The 15418-nt window shown below is 33.0% G+C and overlaps 2 protein-coding genes and 1 non-coding gene across 3 annotated transcripts; 2 read left to right on the top strand and 1 right to left on the bottom strand.

The window, feature by feature from the left end:
* Positions 1 to 308: 308 nt before the first annotated feature.
* On the bottom strand, positions 309 to 429 carry LOC117603602 (5S ribosomal RNA). The gene has a single exon (XR_004581247.1). It is a non-coding gene; the product is annotated as a 5S ribosomal RNA (ribosomal RNA).
* Positions 430 to 11909: 11480 nt separating this feature from the next.
* LOC143305278 (trypsin-1-like) lies at positions 11910 to 12979 on the top strand (the record flags this gene model as incomplete). The annotated part of the gene is given in 3 exon segments (XM_076688148.1): positions 11910 to 12097; positions 12099 to 12243; positions 12397 to 12979. Coding segments are annotated over 3 exon segments (492 nt in total), but the record flags the coding sequence as incomplete, so codon positions are not given.
* Positions 12980 to 13464: 485 nt separating this feature from the next.
* Positions 13465 to 14781, top strand: LOC117603291 (trypsin-like). Its single transcript, XM_034322285.2, has 4 exons — positions 13465 to 13625; positions 13751 to 14054; positions 14145 to 14451; positions 14522 to 14781. Exons 1-4 carry the CDS (start codon positions 13556 to 13558, stop codon positions 14672 to 14674), a joined length of 834 nt encoding a protein of 277 aa, XP_034178176.2. The 5' UTR covers positions 13465 to 13555; the 3' UTR covers positions 14675 to 14781.
* Positions 14782 to 15418: the final 637 nt, after the last annotated feature.

Raw genomic sequence — 15418 nt, 5'->3', positions numbered from 1 at the left:
TTAATAAAACCCCTTGCTGCATTAACAAAATGCGCTAAAAAGTATAAAATAATTTCTATTTCATTTATACCAATACTCCAGAGCTATTAATGAAACCTATTTAATCGTTAAATAGTATATTATATACATTTCAACTTTTTCGGAGGTTGAGTAACGTCCGTCTCGGAGTAATCAGCGAACATACATAAAAAGAAAAGAATACTGATCGAATTGAGTAACCTTCTCCTTTTTCGAAGTCGGTTAAAAATTAAATGGAAGAGAGTTTTATCCAATACGGCTATCAAATTTTTATTTTTCAAGAAAAAAAAAACTAACAGCACGCGGAGTTCCCAAGCGGTCACCCATCCAAGTACTATCCGCGCCGAACTTAGCTTGACTTCGGTGATCGGACGAGAACCGGTAGTAGTCCTAAGTCGTATGGCCGTTAGTTGAATATAGGGATTTTATTAGAGCAGAAAATGGTTAAAAACCGAAGAAATATATAATGGAATTCAAAAAACAATTAGTTGTATTCGTTGTATTCCATTACATAATCTACTGCGATTGCGTAAAATAAAAATGCAGTTAATACAGCAATATATCCGAAAATCTGTCAAATGCGATTCCACTGACATTTTTGCAGATGGCCTCATTTTACATAAAAAAAATGTTTTCGAGAAGGAAAGCCACCTCGGCTTTTTTCACGAGCCTGATGCGTTTCACCCAATTTTTCATTATATTTTCACACAAGTGGAATTCAATTTCATTAATAGCGACTGTGATTTTGTTGCTCAGTCTTTGGATTAGTCAATAGATTTTAGATTATTGGCGTAAACTTCACTTTCCATAAACCCTATAAAAAAAATCTAATGGTGTTAAATCATCTTGGTGGCAATTGGTGTCTCCTTCTCGTGAAAAATTACTCCTTCGTTTGGTCAAACGCATCAAACTCGCAAAAAAGCGGAGAACTGTTGAATGTTATTGTTTTTCATAATTAGTGTCATAAAATAGACTTTGTATCATAATAAAGTAACCATACAAAAATCAAATATGATACTTTGTGTTTTATTTTAATTCGAAGATGTGACACTCAATTTGGATAACCCTATATATTGTTATTCTAAAAACATAAACCACTATGATTTCATTCGTTTTTATCTATTCTACTATTATGATTTTCGATTTTTGTAATTAATTTTCCATTGTAAACAATATTTGTCCATATCATTATGGATGCTTCACCACATTGGCTTCTTGAAATCTCTTGTTTCTTAAAAAAAAATGTTGGTGGCTCTCCCAAAATCTTTTATTTCCATAATTTTTATCATCACATGAAAAATTCCAGGTAACACAATGTCTATTTTTTATTGCAATCCGTTTTAAAGTTTTTCTTTCAGTTGCACAATTTCTATTTTTTTATTTTCAAAATAATGGTTTGCCTTATGGCATACCTTTATTTGCAGATAAATTTTCAGTTTTTGATTTATTGTTACTTTGAAATTATATATTTCGTGAAATCCTGTGTAATAAATGTAGCGGAAAATATCAGACAATGTAACATTGTGAAATATACAATGTGATAAAAAGTAAATGTTCGTTGTAAACTATGCAACACCATCGCTTTTCATATAGCCGCGATGTGGAAATATAACAGATAAAATATTGAAACGTTGACTGTATGGTATTTAGACAATTTGCAACTCATAAATCGTTATGCGAATGCAATATTTCTAATCATAAAACGTAAAATATGGAAACGATGACTGCGTAAAATATGATAGGAATGAACTACAAACTGTAACGGTGGAAGAACTTCAACTATGTAATGTTTCAACTTACATAGCGAGAAATAAGAATAAGCGTGTTTGTTACACGAGTTTTTGAATATAGTTTTAAAAAAAAAAGGAAATATTTCAATGTTGGTTTTAAAAAAATATTATTTATCAATTACAACAAGTTTTATGTAACACCAAAAGAAGGAAAAGCTAGGGAAAAAACATGACAAAAGTGGCTATTTGTTACTAAAAATAAATTAACTAAAATTATGAAAAATAGGAATATTTCACTAATCACAAATTATTCATTCCGATTACTTACGAATGGAAAATGATAGTAATATCTTATAAGAAGACTCTCGTTATATTGCCGCCGATAGGATTGTAGGATCTTCCAAATTCTTATTTTAAGGGAAAAGGAGAGATAGAAATGTAGGTATCATTTTGATAGACTATGATGGCGGAAGGGTGGCCTTTTTAAAATCCATGTGAACATCAAATTGCTCACGTAGCAATATAACGAGAGTGTATTGCAGATGGTGTAGGCGTTTAGTGGAGGGGGAGGGAGGGTTTCGTCTCCTCAGACGCCTTTAGTTCGGGCCGGGAACCGCTAGGCGGCGGCGAGATGATCGGTGACAGTGTTCTCGCAAGTGGTCGCCTGGCCTGCAGTTCGAATATACAGGGTATCCCAAAAAGAGTGTTAGTCCTTTATGGAGGTGGTAGCTGGGATGATTCTGAATAACATTTTCTTTTTCAAAAATGTTGTTTGAAGCTTCGTTTTTGAATTATTAAGGAAAACCACTGGCCAATCAGAACGCGCATAGCACGCGGACTCAGGGACGGCGGGGTACCGAAAGTGTTCGTTCGGGACTCAGGTCAAGCCCAGCTTTCGTCCCTCAGTCTGCGTGCAATGCGCGCTCTGATTGGCCAGTGTTTTTCCTTAATAATTCAAAAACGAAGCTTCAAACAACATTTCTGCAAAGGAAAATATTGTTCAGAATCATCTCAACTACCACTCCCTTAAAGGACTAATACTATTTCTGGAACACCCTGTATAGAAGTTCCAAATTGCGGTATGATAAGTGTCTGGTGCAGGGATCGTCTGTTGTCAGCCCCACTGACGATTCTGACAGACGATCCCGAGACGAAACGCCTTTTTCTCCCCTCTCCTTACAATGGTTTATGGATTAACTGATGAATATTTATAACTGATTACAGTTTTGTATACAGATGAAATAAGACAGTGTGGTTATTCTTCTGAATGCTTTATTATGTAAGTCTAATTTCTCTTTGAACATGTTGATACCAAAATTCTCACTTGTATGAACGTTAACAGATTTATTCTCAAAAATACTTACAATAACTAATCATTAATAATACAAAAATATTTATAATAATTATCATCTGTAATAACTGTATTTAATAGCTCCGATTCTTGTTTTTAATAATATTAATAAAAAAAAATATGTATATTAAAAAATATACATCAACAAACTAACGACTACCTAGATTCTATAAAACAATATCCCAGTAAAAATACAAATACATATTGCGATCTATTGCGAAATATGTAAAATTATTGTAGATATTAAGTGTACAAATTAATTCGATACCTTCAACAGTACCCCTTCTCAATCATGATTTCAAATTTGAATATTTTCCCGCGTTTTAATGAATTTTGAAAGTGGCGCGAAAATATGATAAGGAAAAAGATTATTTTAATAATTGGAATTACTGTGTTAAAATAAAGAAAAGGAACCTAATTAATTTATACACTTCATAGGAAACTATTTTCCAAAAAATTATAATATCTACATTATAAATATTAACAAAAGGTAACAAAATTTATTTTAACTCATCACTCTGTAATTTTCTGTGAACAAAAATCTATACATCTATTTAGAATGTATACAAATATAAACTGTACTGATCACACGAAGTAACAAACAGACAAATTATTATTATTTAAATATTAGCACTTGAAAATTCCAAGTAAATAAGGAAAGAATGTTGAGAAGGAAGTCGTATGGCGACGGTCACAGGTTAAAAAAAAAACTGTCCGGTTGAAAAAAATCACGCGTGTTGAAAGACACGAATCCGTAATTATTCGTTTCCTTGGTTCGCGCGACGGCGATTGCGATGGCAACGCAAAGGAAAGGGTACTTTAGATCGAGGCTCACGGAGTTTCTGACATGTCGCGAACAAGTCACGTTCCGCGGCTGGCCGGTGCGCTTTACACATCCGGTTGCAGGGAACGTGGGCGCAGTAACCGACAGGACGGGTCGTGCACCAGTGTAGAACGAATTAAAGTGTGGTAGATACGTGGTTGATTTCTATTAACCGGCCGCCTCTAAACGCTGTCTCATTAGCGATCAGCCATCGATTGCGTCGCCCTAACGAGCCTCGAATCAACGAATTCCCGCCGATTCCCTCGATTATTGTGTCATCGTTAATTCTTTCACTCACGTGTCTTTCTGTTCTATTGTATAGTGCATTTTATATTGCATTGTACTTACGAAAGAATATTTCAGAATTTATATCAGAATAAAACAAAGTTTTTAAACAATGGCGAATAATTTTTTACTTAAATAAAAATTTATTCGAATGAAAAATTATTTATTACTTTTAATTAATCTTTTATTCTATTGTTTATATTACTTTATTCAATTCGGAAAATTTACAGAATAATTGTATGGTAAAAACAACTGAATTAATATTACGTATTTAATTAAAGTTAAATGTATAATTTTTAAATAAAAAAGTTCCATATATTGGAAGAATAAATTTTAAAGGAGCAGTGTGAAATTTAAAAAATGAAATGCAAATATGAAATATAAAATTAAATTGAAATTAGGGCTTTCTCCAAGGTCCTCTGATCGAAGATTAACAAGGGACATTATCCAATCGACACACGTCGATTTTGATGCCCTTTGAGTATGATATAGAACTCAAAAAAATATTTGACGCGTATTTTTTATTATCGGCAATCGTCCATGCTGAAGGGGTGAAAATAGTCCTCAAAGTTGGGGTTGCGAAACATTTTCTTGAATATCTCAGGAACTATTAGGTGTAGGCGAAAAATTCAAAATGGAATTTGTGTGTTTTTGAACAGCAAATTTTTCTATGTAGCCACCTTTTTGATAAATTTATTTGTTTAAAAAATATATTGAAAATAACCTATTTTTGTCATTTTCTTCACCCTTTCAGCATGGACGATTGCCGATAAAAAAAAATACGTGTCAAATATTTTTTTGAGTTCTATATCATACTTAAAGGGCATCAAAATCGGCGTGTGTCGTTTGGGTAATGTCCCTTGTAAGTACAAAACATCTTTAAACTTACAATTTGCATTTTTTTTTAATGTTACATTTTTGAGATACTAAAACTACACGTATTGAATATTAAAGGTTCAAATACATGTACATTGTTATTTTCTCTAAAATTATTTGGAGTTGTAAATGAATATTAACTATTCTCCAAGATCATTATGATTTCGACATTAATACACAATTAATGTTGTACACTCGAGAATTAATGTTGTATATTATACGTAGATATTATTAGAATGACTGTTCTATATTCTGAGTTAAGAAATGTATCTCGTGCGTGTAACCATTTTTTACCAAGACATTTACGTGGTAACATCGGTTTAAAATTTGTCCGAGTTTGTTGTTACATTCTTTATTTATAGGATTTGAAAAATAGTCGCCGGATATCGATGATGACTGTAGACCGGCACACCAGCGTGTTAATAACGAGGGACGCGACACGAGTTTCAAACATTGTTGTGTTTTATTGTAAAGTTAATTAATCGACTGATTTCCTGCGTCAAACGCGTGACGGGTTCGAATATTTTTCTACAGATACCGGTAGAAATCTCCGTTCATCTTGCTCGCGTGTAATAAATTCAGTCAGCCTTTATTGATGTTCTTGAAACCCGTGCACGCGACTTCCGGCAGAAAAAGCGTGTCCGGAAAAAGTAGGACATAAATAAAAAGATTCTTTTTAACCTGGAAATGTATATATACATAGATTTAATTTAAATATGTATAATTTTATCATTTTTTTATGAATGATAACTGCATGTAATATGGATCATCCAATTTTTATTGAATGAAAATAATATTAAAATATGATAGAATTGATAGATATTTGTGTATAAATGTTTAAATTTTGAAAAATTATAGTAAGAAATGTCAAAATAGAGATTCCTGAAAATAGTATCTAATATTGAACGCCTAAGGAATTTATAAAGAATATTAAAAAAAAAAGAACTATTCTTGCTATCAGAACTGAATATTTATTATTTATTATTATTTAGAAATTTCATTGTTTGATTTTTTACACGTTAAGTAATAAAAAATAGGTTTGCAACATATTTTATATTGCGAAAATTTATATTTTATATCTCCACTAAAAAACATAACTTTGACCCACCCTTTAGGAGATATATACATATATATCTACGGTAGATTTTTAACTGAAGCTCAAAAATAAATATCAGTTGAATTTATTGCAACATAATAAATTTCCAATAAGTATTTGAAATAAAATTGAAAATTTTATTACTGATTTCCAATAATTATTTTGAATAAAGATAAAATAGAATTCGCTGTCCAGATTGGTATTTTTTTGAAAGCATTATTTAAATTCATGTGAGTACTATCTCTTTCTTTTTTATACAAATTATTTTATACATATCAAATAAAAGCTGTTTTGAATTTTACTATTTCATGTTATTAACTCTCTACTAATTTTGTAGTACTATATATATTTATTGTAATGATTCCCTCTGGGATTACATGGATTTCCGTTTCTTGACGCATATAAACATATAAATAATAATTATTAAATAAAATAATTTTGTGTTACTATTAGGTGTACAAATTAATTCAGTACCTTTAGCATTACTCCTTCCTTACCATTAGTTTAAATTTCAATATTTTCCCGCGCTTTAATGAATTTTGAAAGTGGCGTGAAAATATGATAACAATATTGATTATTTTAATAATTGGAGTTACTATTACTGTTTAAAAATAAATCTCCAATTAAAATAAAGAAAAAGCATAATAATAATAACCCCACATTTTTATCTGTCGAAAAAATTAAACAATTTCAATTACAACTCTCGCATAAGAAATTGTATATCTATTTTTATAGAAAATTTAGATGAAATAAAACGAAATAATCGTACTTCTTTATTTTATTGAGACTTCTAAAGATGATTACACTATTATTACATAAAATTATATACTACATAATTATACATTTTGATTTTGTACAAATTTCTCTTTTTTTAATTACTATTTTTATAATACTCTTCAGGTAAAGTTAAAAATACCCAAGAATAAAGTTTACTGTGTAACGAAGATTGTTTCACGATCGAGTCAACCTGCACTTTCATCATAACAACACAATGGTGAAAGAAATGCTGCGAACAAAATGTCATGTAAACGTGGAAAGTTTTGTGCGGAAACCAGACAAGAACTCATCTGATTGAAATTCTTCTGACTTATACCACGGTGATTTTTCAGTGGGTGTATCTCGATGAACGCGTTAACAAGGGGCAAGAGTCAAAAGCTTTCGTCAAACCCGAAGAAGCATGTAGCAGCAGTTTCTCGTTGCATCTTGATCAAACGTCAAATATTAATGGGACGTTTCAAACGCTAAAGAAGGTAAAAGATCTTCATAAATTTAAAAAACAGAAGGTTGCATTAATAATTTCATTTTGTATTATGATAAGTTTTCCTTTCGTTCTTCTTTCGTCAAAAAAAATTACTTCCTTTGTTTTTATATGGTATGCAAAAATATTAGCACAATTAAGATTTTTTTTCAGGTGAACCATATAATTTTACGGAAGGATTTTAGAATTTTTGAATTTAAAAATTTTAGAGTTCTAGATCTTTAGAGTTATCGAATTTAGGCACATAGAGCTATCGAGTTTTCGAGTTTTCGAGTTTTCGAGTTTTAGAGCTTTAGAATTTTAGAGTTTTAAAGTTTTAAGCATTTGGAATTGTAGAATTTTAGAGTTCTAGACCTCTAGAGTTTTCGAATTTAGGCACATAGAGATTTCGAGTTTTAGAGTTTTAAAGTTTTAGAGTTTTAGAGTTTTAGAGTTTTAGAGTTTTGAAGTTTTAAGCATTTGGAATTGTAGAATTTTAGAGTTTTGGAATATTAGTGTTTCAGAGCTTTAGAATCCTGTAAATCTAGAATGCTTGAATTTTGAAATTTAAAAATTTTAGAATTAAATAATTCTGAAACCTAAAAATCATAGAACCTTAGAATTTCAGAATGACTAGAGGGCCAGTTCACATCTTGGGGCGAAGCAAGCCCATTCTCTCCCCTACCTACTGATGTCAATAGACAGAAATGCCAGTAAATGGATACAAAACTATTTAAAATCATATCGAATCTACCAGAAGTGACCTTTTATAACCATCAACAAAACGTACAAAATCTTTTTAGTTTCATATTAAAACATTTTCTAGAATAAGAAATGAAATTCCTGTAGCTTTTCGTCGTTCACGCGTCTCTCTGTTTGGACACCGGTCCGAGACAATACGAGAAGGGCTGTCTGCCCAGCTGTCAGCTGTTCGAAATTGATATTCCAATTTCCACTTGCTTATGTTTCAAAAACGAAGCCGTAGAATACAAAATGGTAAATGAATTTTCTTTTTATTTTCTTTATTTGAGAAGAATTTGTGAATTTCAGATTCTACGATATTTTTTTAGAAATCCTGTAACAAGGTAGACACACAAAATACCCTACGTTTGTGATTTGTGCTGCAAAAAAACTACTTTGGTAGTGCAAGGATTATAAGATTGGAAACGTTGATTAGTTGAGAGGTCAGTTTCGAAGGGTTCGCAGCGAACGGTAGGCCACGTTTAGTTTTCCTATCATTTCCCATGTGTCCTTCTCTCGCGTGCATCGCTTCGAGGTCGTCGACCTAACGGCAGAGGCCGATTGTGGACATTCGAAAAGGCAAGCAGGCAAGATTGGCGAGGGCGAGAGCCAACGGCAAAGACGGACGACCGAGGTTTTCTCTCCTCTCTGTTCTCTCCTCTTTTAACTTTTGCCACTCGTCTCGTTCCACCTTGACGGCTACGTACGTGTACCTTGGAGCATCATTCAAGGAGCCACCTAAAATTAGCGAGGGAGTATATGGCGTAAAGAAATTTGGCAACGACGATCGACTCGATGTTAGGATCGGATCTTGGAACCGTTTTGGCTGCTGTTCGTGTATTTCTGTTTATCTCGGTCGCCTAGCAAATATTGGCTCTTTCAGTATTATTCCATCATACCAAATCTCATTTTTCATTGCATAACCCCACTACTTTTGAAAATAATATTACTTTCTGTCTCCATGGCATGATGATGATTAAAAAAGGCAATTTTCGGGAATCTTTCAAAAGAACATTATTCAGTTTTTCAATTATTTAACATGATGTGTTTATTCTTATTAATTTTAGTAACATACAAGATTTTTGTTAATTAAAAGTATTGATTTAATTGATAGTTATAGGTATTAATTTTGTAAGAGCGAAAAGAATTGTCATTTGTAAAAGAATAATTAATTGGACAATAATTTTCTGGATATCTCTGAAATATTTGAAAAAAGAAATCAATTCTTCTGAATATCCGATGATAACAAAACTAAAAATGTGATTTATGCAAAGGTGTTTCAAATGTTAACAAACAATATAATTGTGATGTATGTCAAATAATTATTCAACGTATTATAAATACGAAATTTAGAGTATAATATTAAGATACTACTTCTGGAATAAAAGAACGAAACATAGTATATCTAAAAATGATCTTCGAAATTTTTTAATAATGTGAACGTTAATTAATTCACAGTGGATTAAGGAATAATGAATAAGCTATGTTCTAATCTACTCTTGTATTAATTTTTAAGTGATTAGTTTAGTGGTTGGATTGTAATTGAGGAATAAATATACCACTGTTTATTTTTATACATTCAGATAGTAAGAACTCTAGATTTTCAAAATTCCATAATTTACAAATTTACAAAATCCCAGAATTTTAGAATTCCAATATTCAAAACTGTCAATGTTTTAGCACTTTCAAATTATAGAATTCTAATATTCCAAAATTTTGAAACTTCCAAATTTTCAAATTATAGAATTCCAATACTCCAAAATTTAAGTTTCAGAATTCGAATCTTTCAAAATTCTAAAATCCCAGAATTTTTACATTTCTAAGTGATCTGGCCCACCCTAGAAAAGATCCTAGTTACATCGATGATTAAGGAGGTAAATCCCATAGCAAGCATATAATACATACAAAATTATTATTCCTGAACTACTCGAAAAATCTCAATAGTCATAAAGCGGACGGAATTTTCCGGTAGATTTAATGTAAGGCAAAATGTGTCCCCTGAAAGCTATTATTAATATTGTATTATTATTAAATCTCTAAAAGTTTATAAACATTTTTGTTTAAGAATGGGGTCATCAGCGGGTGAAAGGTTTCTGATAAATGATAATATATCAGTTGAGGCAGATATTTTTTAATTCTGATGTACCAATGTATAATGGTATGTATGTATACCTATTCCGGAAGTTTTATTTTGTGGGTAGATGGTATAATCACCGTGCATCCTGTTCCTGTGATAAATTTGGAGCCATCAATGGTTTTATCATTTATGCATTAACCATGTTATGTGTAAATAATTATTGTATTTGTTGATTAACTAAGGGTACGTTTATGTTGGAGCGTCGATAAACGATAAGAGCGTCGATCATAGCAATGTGATGTTGTCTTATTATCAGAGCTCTACTATAAACAAACCAGAGATATTTTTTCGCAGCTATAATCGACGCTCTTATCGTTTATCGACGCTCCAACATAAACGTACCCTTATTCATCAACAATAGAAAAATTGCAAAATTGATATAAAGTATAACTCAAAGTAAAGATCAAACAGGATATTCATTATTGTATTATTATAAAAAATTTTGTTCTGTTAATTATTTCTTTTATATTTAACAGAATAACAAGGTAAATAAGCATATAAACATTAATAAACAGGAGTATCAATTTATTTTATATTTCCAATATCAGTAATAATAAACGAATATGTGTTATAAATATTCTTACTAATTTTACGTATTACGTAATCTCCTTTTTAACCTTGCAATAATGTTTTTTAATATCTATCTTAAATGATACACTTGTTTTCTAGATTCAAATTAATGACCAAAGATAAACATAAATATGTGTTTTAAATTAATATAATAATATTTTAAGTGTTTTCATCATTTATAATATTTTTATTATTAAACAAGTAGAATATTTTTGTATAAATATAAATTATTTCCCTATAAGAAAATTGAAAAAATAAATATTTTTCTATATTTTCAAACAAGTATTCCAATTAAAGTATGTATTAAAAATATTAAAAATATTTTTACTACAACATTATAAAAATAATTTATTGGGATGTATTTTTTGTTACAAAACAGTAACTAGATTAGAAGATTAGAAAAAAGCATGTGTAACGATTCTTAAAATATATTGTTTGAAACAGTAATTCATGAAATTAGAGTGTTATCGAATTTGACCTAGTTCCTTGGTTTCGAATCTGATCGAAGAAACACACACGAAACCCTGTAAAACTACCTTTAGCGTAATTGCGTCACTACCGGAAAATATACCGCTCACTTGTTGCGCCGCACCGTTCGATATTGATTGCCTCTTGCATTTTTTGCGCCTGAATTTTTCACATCTGTTACATAGCACAGAACGAGCAATTCATAGATCTCGAATATTTCCCTGTTTATTCATTTCATATTTTCTCAAATTCAATAGTTTATACAGAAAAAAGTTTTGCTATTTCTACGAACGGTATTTTGTTAAGGATGGTTATTTACTCCTGGAAAGTGAACCATTGAAATTACGTTTTCTAAATTTTTGTAATATTCCAAATATTATTTTCCATATATGAATTTTTCCTCTCTCCATTACTCTTCAAAAAATTCACAAAATGCGTAACGAAAACCTCGAAATTGAAATTAAAAACTAGATCAGCCTCGTTGATCTCTTATGTGTTCGATAATCCACAATCTCAGTTGGGCATTCTCTATTCCCTACGCAAACACAATGAGATAAGCTAAACAAAATTTCACGTCCCATTGACTTATTTCCTTTTTTCAATTAATTTGCAGAGGTGTTGCTCTTGGATCGTCCAATTTGAAATTGGAGAACCCCTGAAATTCAACAGCAACGTACAGTCCGTCAAGCTGCCCGCACAAGGACAGAAACAAAGTGGACAGGCTATTCTCAGTGGATGGGGTTTAACATCCAAGAGCATCCGCCCAACTCCAGAAGGCTGTTGTACCAATCCTGAGCAACGAAGAATGCTTGAAGGAACTGACATCCCAGCTAACCGTTGACCAACAACTTGAACTTTTCCGCACTCAAGTCTGCAGTGGAACTGCTGGCAGGGAAGTGTCTGCCTGCTCCGTAGGTAGATTCAAGGTTTTTTTTGGAAAGAAGAAAATTGATAGAAAAAGGAATTTTTTCAAGATATGAAGAGAAAAGGAATTTAGCACACACATTTATTAATATTAATTTCTTTTTTCTTTCAATATGCGTTTATTTCTGTCTTGTCTGCAGGGTGACTCTGGTGGCCCACTTGCCCAAAGCAGTGGAGCTCAAGCTGTCCAAGTTGGTATTGTCTCAAGGGCAATGATGCCATGTGGATCTAGCCGCATGCCCTCTGTATATACCAGTATCGCCTCCTATGTTGACTGGATCCATCAGAACATGGAATGAATGCCACGCAAACACTCTTCGGCTACTACAATTACAATTTCTTTCCTGAATAAATTCGCTATCACTTCTACTGCAGTAATACTTACCGCAGTACATTTGTGACAAGTCAATAGAAAAATAGTATATAGGCAAATAAAGAAACAATAATAATTCCAACACGTATGTTCCTTATATCACCATTACCTACTCCTCTTCTCACGTAGCGTGCGAAAATAATTGCAAGTACAATTCGATAAACTCCAGATATTGATAATTTTTCGTAGCAAGCAAATATAATTTATCAATGGCGGGACAGACATGATGGATTGCGGCTGCTCATATCACAATCAAAAGGTTACAATCGTATCGATTAAAACAAATCAATACAAACAGATTATATCTAAAAATTGAAAAACTGGAAGCAATAATGACAACAATATCACGTTATCAGCTTAAAAATTCTAAGAAAAGAATGAATAATTAAAGATAATGTATAACTGCGTTGTTACTTTTTGTTAGACCTTCCGAAATAAACAAATAAAATTAAAATAGTATTTCAATATTATTGATACATATGCTATGTCAATATAGATAACCTTAATTAATCATTACGCTACAATTGTAGTAGAAAATTGTTATTGTTATTTTAGGGATGTAACACATTTAAAATGTCACATGTTCGTAATTTTGATATATAATCTTTTATTCCAATTTGAATATTAATAATTACACGGCATACATTATGAAATGTCCAAAACATAATTCTCCCAACGATCACCTTTTAATTAAAATTTTTGATAGTCGGAGTGTTCAGGAAATTGTAAGTTTCGCAATTTAATATTCAACAGATAAAACAGGCACATCGATCATGAAAATGAATGAAATCTCTGGACATGCTGAAATCATTTTAATCTAACAAGTACCGCTGTTTTTTACAGCGATTAAAAGCTACCTTTGTCGATACGCCATCGTTATCGGTATCAGGAAGAGCGACTCCTATTTAAGATCCAACAGCATCGAAATGTATCAAACCATCGAAATGTCTTCGAAGTTGATCATCCTTGTTGCCCTTCTTGCAGTGGCTGCAGCCAGTAAGTGAATTTTTATTAATATTACCATCTAAAATAATATACAATATACAATATTAAATTAGGATTTCATTGTCACATTGCTCAAACGACACTTTAAATTTAACACTGTTCTTCTTTCTCAACAGCAAAGCCCTACCTTGGGATCCCCACGCCATTTTTGGGCAGTCGTATCGTTGGAGGATCGGAAGCTCCACGAAGTTCCGCTCCATGGCAAGTCACTCTTCAGTGGGGTATCACATCCCTCCAACACTTCTGCGGTGGATCTATCATAAATAACCAATGGATCGTTACAGCTGGACACTGTGTCCTTGCTGTACCGTCATATGGTAACTTCGTGGTTAAAGGTGGAAAACATAGCTTGAACACAGTAGAAAATTCCGAACAAGTAATCATAGTTGAGAAGTCCTTCGTTCATCCACAATACGTTGGGTAAGAGGGTAGACTGGACTTCAAACGCTATAATTTCATTGCAGTAAAATTTCAAGCCTATTCTCTAATTTTGTTAATCGAAAATTTTAGAAACGTAGCTCCCTATGACATCGCTTTGTTGAAATTGTCCAAACCCCTGACGATGAGCAGCGTAGTCAAGGCAGTGAGCCTACCAAGAGCAGGTAGCTCACCAAGCGGAACAGCTACATTGACAGGTTGGGGATCAACTTCGAGGAGTAACAATCCAATCATGCCTGACAGACTTCAAACCGCCAAGTTACCTTTGATCGACCTTGCCACCTGCAAAAGAGCTGTGGAATATCTTGTCGGCCCATCTCCATTGCACGAAACCAATGTTTGCACTGGTCCTCTAACTGGTGGCTACTCGGCATGCAGCGTAAGAAATCGTACAATTCTGACCGATCTAACTAGTACCGTTTTATTAATTATCACAATCGTGGTTTCAGGGTGACTCTGGTGGTCCATTGGTCCTCAACAACGAGCTCATAGGTATCGTGTCCTGGGGAATCGTCCCATGCGGTACAATCGGTGCACCATCTGTCTACACCAAGGCCTCCTCCTTCATTGATTGGATTCAAAACACTATATCTAAGAATTAAGAAACTTTTATTTATTCTACTGAATAATATGTATAGTGATATATAACAATATTGATATATTTAAAATAAATCCAAAAATAAAATAATTTGTAACAAAAAGTACAACCGACTTCAAAATGTGTTAAAAGGCGTAAAATAGTCTATATTTTGTTTATACAACTGCGTAACAATTATTATTAATGAAACCTCTTGCTACATTTTATTATTATTATTATTACTGATTGTTGAGGCTAACCGGGCCCTCAGTCCTTAAGGACCATTGTACCCGGGCCATGAGGCAGCCTCCTTACTGGCTGTGCCTTAGCAGCTGGGCATCTGTTGCAAAATGCAGAAGCACCGACATAAGGTCAGCCGAAATGCTTAGCGATAAGGGCTCCGAGGTCCCAGGATTGATCTCCTTAGGGCCCTTAGCTCCCTACATCTTAAGAGCACGTGGAGGTGCGTCTCATCCTCCTGCTCAGATCTAAGGCATACCGCCTCACCGGTGAGTCCCATGCGTGCAAGGTATTTCCTCGTGTACCAGTGACCTGTCACTAGTTTCACGAGCATGCGCAGCTGCGCCCTGTCCAGGTGGATTAGAGTGTCACCTAGCTTCTGCGACGGTCCCTCAAAGAGGGCCCTCGTGTGTCCCATACCGTTTGCGTTGCGCCAGAGCCTAGTAAATTCCTGGTTCAACCATTCTTTGGCCAGGCCCCTCCGCGCACAGGTTGAGACACCAATGGGGTACGTGGGGCATGGCTGAAT

Source organism: Osmia lignaria, chromosome 4 (assembly GCF_051020975.1).
Source record: "Osmia lignaria lignaria isolate PbOS001 chromosome 4, iyOsmLign1, whole genome shotgun sequence".
Taxonomy (NCBI): domain Eukaryota; kingdom Metazoa; phylum Arthropoda; class Insecta; order Hymenoptera; family Megachilidae; genus Osmia; species Osmia lignaria.
The sequence above is the reverse complement of the archived record's forward strand: the minus strand, read 5'-3'. Positions and strand labels throughout refer to the sequence as shown.